The sequence below is a fragment of the Fonticula alba genome (genome assembly GCF_000388065.1).
Source record: "Fonticula alba strain ATCC 38817 unplaced genomic scaffold supercont2.1, whole genome shotgun sequence".
In the NCBI taxonomy this organism is placed as follows: Eukaryota; order Rotosphaerida; family Fonticulaceae; genus Fonticula; species Fonticula alba.
This window is the reverse complement of record NW_009242971.1, coordinates 3,056,479-3,063,163: the sequence shown is the minus strand read 5'-3', so window position 1 is coordinate 3,063,163 and position 6,685 is coordinate 3,056,479. Positions and strand designations below refer to the sequence as shown.

General features: G+C 65.1%; 2 protein-coding genes across 2 annotated transcripts in view; both read left to right on the top strand.

The window, feature by feature from the left end:
- H696_00651 (hypothetical protein) overlaps positions 1–3,265 on the top strand; it is a gene marked incomplete at both ends in the record, with an annotated part of 7,134 nt that extends 3,869 nt beyond the window's left edge. Inside the window, 3 exons of the mRNA XM_009494532.1 lie at positions 42–554; positions 751–1,011; positions 1,158–3,265. Of these exons, the coding sequence (XP_009492807.1) occupies positions 42–554; positions 751–1,011; positions 1,158–3,265 (2,882 nt within the window). The remainder of the gene's footprint in view (positions 1–41; positions 555–750; positions 1,012–1,157) is intronic.
- Positions 3,266–3,800: 535 nt separating this feature from the next.
- Positions 3,801–6,685, top strand: part of H696_00650 (hypothetical protein) — a 5,267-nt gene continuing 2,382 nt past the window's right edge. The window contains exons 1-8 of the mRNA XM_009494531.1: positions 3,801–4,406; positions 4,616–4,692; positions 4,838–5,179; positions 5,310–5,453; positions 5,658–5,707; positions 5,837–6,048; positions 6,150–6,467; positions 6,595–6,667. Of these exons, the coding sequence (XP_009492806.1) occupies positions 3,888–4,406; positions 4,616–4,692; positions 4,838–5,179; positions 5,310–5,453; positions 5,658–5,707; positions 5,837–6,048; positions 6,150–6,467; positions 6,595–6,667 (1,735 nt within the window). The 5' untranslated portion in view covers positions 3,801–3,887. The remainder of the gene's footprint in view (positions 4,407–4,615; positions 4,693–4,837; positions 5,180–5,309; positions 5,454–5,657; positions 5,708–5,836; positions 6,049–6,149; positions 6,468–6,594; positions 6,668–6,685) is intronic.

Here is a 6,685-nt window from a genome sequence, read left to right as displayed (position 1 = left end):
CCCCCCCCCCCCGTGCCCTCCCTCCCTCCCTCCCGACATAGCCATTCTCTGCGAGTCCCCACAGAGTCAGGAGTACGGCGCCATGTGGCCGGCTGCTGCGCCGGCCATGTCACTCAGCCCTGGTGCCGACCCAGACTCCTGGGTTGTCACCGGCCGGTGCATGGATGGCTACAGCCTGCCGCCGGAGGTGGCCGGTGCGCCAGTCACCGAGGGCCGACCGGTCCTGGTGGTCCCCGCGCGCCGATGCCGACTGGATGGCCTCTCGGCGGTGGTTGACGCGCCCGAGGCCGGCATGCGGTGCAAGAAGGACTGCCCGGCCATGCCGCAGGGCCTGCACCTGGCTGGCGAGCAAGCAGCCCCCCCGGCCGCGGGCAGCTCGGAGCCCCCGTCCGATGGGAACCTCCCACCACCGGCCCTCCCTCGGGCGCATCCGGCGACCACTCTGCCCGCGGTCTGCCCGGCTGGCTTCACGCAATCCCCCTCGCATGCCCCCTTTTACCAGTGTTCCAGCAGTCTGAGTGTCTGGCAGGCGAACTTCGACTCCTGCCTTTTCGGTGCGTCCGCCTCCCGGGCTCCTGCTTCCTTTGTGCCCTCCCGTGGCCGACTCCTCCGGCTCCTCCGGCTCCCCCGCCCTCCGCCCTCCTCTCTCTGTCTCTCCCTCTCCCCCCCCCCTCCCCCTGGTGATGCTTTACTCACCTATCAGGGGACGGCCCCCTGCAACAATCGGGCCCTTCTGCTTTTGCTCCAAAGACACCGATCTCGGCCATGAGGGATTCCATTTCCTTGTCCGGAACGCGGACTCCTCGCGTCTGACCGTCGAGTGGAGTTACAGCCCTGCATCCAGCTCCAGCCACAGCACGTCCGGTGTCGGGGTTTCTTCGATGCCCGAGGCCGATGGCCAGGCCTTGGTGGCCACCCCCGGCCTCGCTTCGGCCTTCCCTTCGCATTGCTCCCAGTTCAAGCTTCGCTTCAGCCGCGGCGGCTTTGGCATGGATCCGGTGCCCGGCAATGGTGCGCCTCATTGCCTCTCTCCACCTCCCTTCGGCCTTCCTCCACGCGGATCACTGACTGCGTTTCCGCCCCCCACCTCCCCCTGCCGCCCTCTTGCCCCTCGCTCCCCTCCCTTTGCCCCCCCTCTCTCTCTCTCTCTCTCATAGAGGGGCTCACACGTGGGTCTGTCATCACCTTGCGCGGCCTGGAGCACTTCCATGCCTTCATGCTGCAGCTGTGGTGCGGGCCGACCTCGCCAACAAACAATCCCCAGCATGGGGATCGGTATCCCACCCTGGCGGCACAGCTGATCGCCCGGACATCTCTCCCCCCATGTGGGTTCATCTCGGCCACGCCGCCCTCCGGACCGGACGCCTGGGTCCCCGGGCCCGATGGCGGTCTTTCCACCATCGAAAGCACCAGTGTAAACCTGTCATGGAAGGCACCAGCCGTGTCGGGCAATGTGCCGGCCGGGTCGCTGGTGTACGAGCTCCTGTACCGCGAGGTGGGTCCTGCGGCGCCGACTCCTGTCCCCCCTAGCGACAGTGGCTCCGGGGGCCCTGGTGCCGGTGATGGCGGCCATGCCGGCTGGGCCACGCTGCCCTTCTACCTGACCGAGACCCACCACCGACTGGAGGGCCTGAGGCTGAAGTCCCAATTTGAAGTCCGTGTTTTCTCCGGGGTCTTTGTGCCACCGGGCCATCCGCTGCTGGCTGCCACGGGTGGACGGGTCACCTCGGTCTTTTCGCCGGAGGGGAGCAGCACCAGCGGCGGCAGCTCTTCAGTCTCTTCAAGCTCCTCGGCATCCTCCTCCAGCCGAGGTGGTACCAGCAGCGGCGGCAGTGCCAGCAGCAGCGGCAGCATCGCATCCGTGAACCTTGCCCAGGGGAACGCCCTCCCCTGGAACCCGCAGCACCAGGTGCAGCAACAGCAGCAGCAGCAGCACCAGCAACAGCACCACCAGCAGCAGCAGCAGCACCTGCTGCTGGCACTCGGCGGCTCTCTCCAGGCCACCGCGGCCAGCGACAGCAGTCCGTCTGACTCGGCGTCGGGCTCGAGTCTGACGCCTCCCAACTCCGACGCACGCATCCCCATTGGGTACATCCTGTGGGAGAATGCCGGCGCCGAGCAGAGCATCTCCACCCGCGGGTGTCCCACCTCCGGGGCATACCCAATCGGGTCCGGGGGCCACTCCTGCGGGCGATGCCACGAAACGTGCTTCAGCTGCGTCGGCCCCGGGCCCGACCAGTGCCTGACATGTGCTCGGCCAGGGGACGCATACAACCCGTCCACCGGGCGCTGTAGCCCCACCGCTTCCGAGGGGGTCCAGCAGGCGGGCAGCCTCTTCAGTTGGGTGGCCCTGGGCATGCTGGTCTTCTTCGCGATCCTGGGCCTGGTGTTGTACCTGGTGGCTCGGCACTGGGATCCGCTTGCCTTCAACACGGAGCTGGTGACCGCCTGCCTCATGGTGGCGGACCTGGTGGTGGATTCCATCTCGGCCGCCGAAAAGGTGACACTGGACTTGGCCTCAGCGGCTGGCCGTCTGACCGTCATGACCATCGTTTCCGTGGCCATTGTCCTCCTGTCGCTGGTGGTCAATTCCCTGCTCACGTGGCATGTGTTCACCATCCTCCGTCGGCCGGAGGGCGGGCGCGGGTCTCTCGGCCGAGGGACCCTCGGCCGCAACAAGCAAGTGACCAGCGTCACCATTGCCCCGGTGACGGATAGCTGGACGCGGCGCTTCCCCCGGACCGCGGTCGCGCTCGGTGTCCTGGGCGCGGTGCACGTCGAGTCGCTGTTGCTTTCGCGCTCGCGTGTGTTTGCCCTGCCGAGCTTGAATGCTCCTCTCGGACCGCGGGGCGAGGATCGTGTGCGCTTCCTCGGCCTGCTGAACATGGTCTTCGAGGACATTCCCCAGCTGGCGATCGAGCTTTTCCGCATCGGGTCCCGGCAGACCGGCGGCTCGAACAGTGGCAGTGCCCTGCCCAACTTGACCTCGGTCCTGGCGGCCACCCTGTCTCTGTTGCTGATCCTGCTACAGATTCTCCGCCGTGTGGTCCTCTTCCACGTGCGCCAGGCCAACCACCGCGAGTCCATCAAGGCCCTGTCGTTGGAGGAGCGCCTGGCCCGTGGCGAGGTGCCGGATGTCATCTCCCCGGGGACCGGGCGGACCGGGCCCGAGGGCGGCCTGGCTGCTGGTGGCCTGCCCCCGGTCGATGGCGAGCAGTCCTTCGAGCTGGAGACCTTCCGCCGGGGTGGGGATTTCATCGATTGATTTGCTCAGGCGGGGAGTCTCTCCTGCCTTCTCCTGTTCTTGCCTCCATCCCTCTCCCCGTCAACTTCCTCCCCCCCCCCCCCCCCCCCCCCCCCCCCCCCCCCCCCCCCCCCCCCCCCCCCCCCCCGCGAGAGGGGAGTGAATAAATCCTGTCCTTGTGTAAATATACCCACCTTCCCCGATGTTCCTCCGAATGCCGGACCGTGTGGGTGCTTTTGCTCCCCGCCCCAATCGTGGGCACCTCCCTCCCGCAGAGTGGTCGAACCCCACAATCGCCTGATCGGGTGGCGCAACTGGCCATGTCTTGTGGTCGTAGATCGGGATCTCCACCGAGAGCTCGTGTGCCCTGCTCGACGGGGGCACCGCATGAGTGGGCGAGACGCATGGGCGGGGGTCTGGCTGGGAGCCTGAGTCGGTGCCAATAACTGTACCCGAGGATGGCATAAAAAGACTCAAGCCCTCTGGCCAATGTTTCCCGACGCCTGAGCCAAGACCTGTCTTTCTCTTTCTCCCTTTCTCTCTCCCCCCTCCCCCCCCTCTCTCTCTCTTTCCCTCTCCCTTCCCCCCCCCTCCGACCGGTCTTCGCTTGCGCAGTTCCCCTGCCTCTTTTTCACATTACAAGATGCGCCGATCTCAGGCCCCCTCCGTTCGTCGGGCTCTTGTTGACTCCTCAGGGGCTGCCCCGGCAAAGCTGACAGCCCCTCTGAAGCTGACCACCCCGTCGAGGCTGTCCAGCCCGATGCCACCAGCGAAAGCAGTGGCCCCGGTCTCGGCAGCAGTCTCGGTGGATGCCTCCCCGACCGCTGCTGAGCCTTCGGCCCAGCCGAGTACCGGGACGCCCGCTGTTTCCCGGACCCGGTCACTTGGGCTGCGTGCTCTGGGCAGTCGTCGACCGGTGGGGCTCTCGACTGGCGCGCCGAGTCTCTCCCGGACGGCGCTCCCCACCCCGCGAGCTGTCCCCGTGGACCCGAAGGCACAAGCGGCCGCAGCGGCGGCAAGCGCACGCGAGCAAGCCAAGAGCCAGGCAGCTTCGATGGCCGCCCGTGCGCTCGGCTTCGAAGCGGCGGCCCCCCTCTCCGCGTCGGGCCAATTCAACAAACGCTACTTCTCGGTGGTTTTCCGTCGCATGACCAACAGCAAGGTGGGTTTCCCCCCCTCCCCCCCCCCCCTCTCTCTCTCTCTCTCTCTCTCTCTCTTTCTCGCTCTTTCCTAAATTGTCTGACTTTTTTCCCTCTGTTCCCTGTGTTTCCTCCATCCCCCTCCTCTTCTCCCCATATCTCACGATGCAATTCATGTCCCTGGACATATCCATTTCCCCGCCGATTCATGTTTCTGCACCCTACTCTTCAGCATAAAAAGTGGGACGGCGATGGATTCATTGAGGTGTCTGACGCTGGCGTTCACCTTCTGGACTCGCAAGGAGCATCGTTCGTCCCCCCCCCCCCCCCCTCGCTCCCTCTTCTCTCCATCCCGCTTCTCCATCCTGCTTTCTTCTCATCACCCTGCCCTCTCGACTTGATCCACCGCCGCACACCCGCACCCACCCACTCTCTCTCACACACACACAAACAGTCTCGGACGTGCCAACCAGTATCCTCTTAGCCAACTGGCGTCCCTTCGTGAGGGGGAAAGCCTTGTTCTTTCGCGGAGAGAAATCGAAATCATGGCCCCAGTGGAGGCATCTCTCTTTGAAAGCGGCAAGTGTTTCCTTGGCGTGACCTCGGAAGCAGCGGCACCGGCACGGCCGACCGCCCGTGCAGCGCCCAAGCTTCCTTCCTTCCGGCAGGTTGCTGCCGAAGGCAGTCCGAATGACGATGCTCTTGTAGCCTCTCAGCCCCGGCATAGCCCGGATGCACCTGGGGCATTGGTTCTTCCCCGGCCGCCAGAGGCCCATGTGGCCCAACATTCCCGCGGGTGCGCGCCTCCTTCCGGCTACTTCTCTGATCGCTCCCCCCCCCCCTCTCTCTCTCACCTTCTTTCCGCTCCTGCCTGGGCCTTGCCAACCCCTTCCCCCTCTCCGCGCCGTCGCCCCTTGTCAATCCAGTGTTCCGGTCAATGACGTGGTGGTGGACCCGCACATTGGAGGCCAGCTGCGCCCTCACCAGCGCGAGGGCGTGGTCTTCCTGTATGAATGTGTCATGGGCTTCCGCAACTTTACTGGCAATGGAGCCATCTTGGCCGACGAAATGTGCGTCAACCGCTTGGCTGCCCTTTTTCCCCCGGACCTGCTCTTTGCCCCTTTGTGTCTCCTTCTCCCCTTCCATCGCGGCTTTTGACCGCCTCTGCCTCTCTCGGCTCCCCCTCGGTTCTCGCCCCCTTTGGCCTCCTCTTTGCGATTGACATACTCTCTCTCTCTCTCTCTCTCTCTCTCCTCGTCGGTGCTCCTGTGCAGGGGCCTCGGCAAGACGATTCAGACGATTGCCCTCATTTGGACTCTGTTGAGTATGTTCTTTTTTCCTTCGATCCCACTGCTCTGCATCCACCTCTGCCCCCGTCCTCTGCCTCTGCTTGCTGCCCCCTCCCCCCTTCTCCCGCTCACACGCCATTCCCTCCCCCTTCCCCTCCCCCCAGAGCAGGGCCCCTATTCACGGCAACCGGTCATCCGCCGGGCGCTGGTCATTTGCCCAGCAACTCTGGTGCGGAACTGGGAGCGCGAGTTCCGCAAGTGGCTGGGTGACCAGCGGGTGCGCACCTATGTCCTGGGGGCCGGTTCGCAGACCACCTCGCTGGAGGAGTTCAACCGGACAACGGTGTACTCGGTGCTGATCGTGGGATATGAGAAGGTGAGTTGCTCGGCCCATCGGGCCTCTTGGGTTCTTCGCTTTTGCCATTTTTCCGCCACTCGCTCACCTCATGTGCCGGTGCTTCGGCTCGCCTTTTGCAGTTCCGCCAAGTTGCCAAGGACATTGTCGACTCCAAGGTGGACCTGGTTGTCTTGGATGAGGGCCACCGGCTGAAAAATTCCAACGTCGACATCAGCAAGGCCATTCGGCTGATCCCCACCACGCGGCGTATTATTCTTTCCGGCACGCCGGTCCAAAACAACCTGGCCGAGTTCCATGCCCTGGTTGACGTCGTCAATCCGACCATCCTCGGCGACTATGCCCTCTTCAAGCGGGTGTTTGAGGACCCGGTGGTGGCCTCACGCCAGCCTGGCTCCTCGCCGGAGCAGCTGCGTCTGGCCCAGCTACGCGCCGACGAGGTGGGTCCCTCGGCACTCGCAGCTCGCCACTCCTGCCCGCCGGTTGGCCGCTGGCCGTTATTGATGTGCTTCTCCCCCTCTGCCTCTCTCCCCCTCTGCGTCTCTGTGTCTCTCGCCCTGTCCCCAGCTGTCCCGCATGACTGGGCTGTTCATCCTGCGTCGGAAGTACGACGTCAATCGGAAGTTCCTACCGGCCAAATGTGCGCATCCCCCCCCCC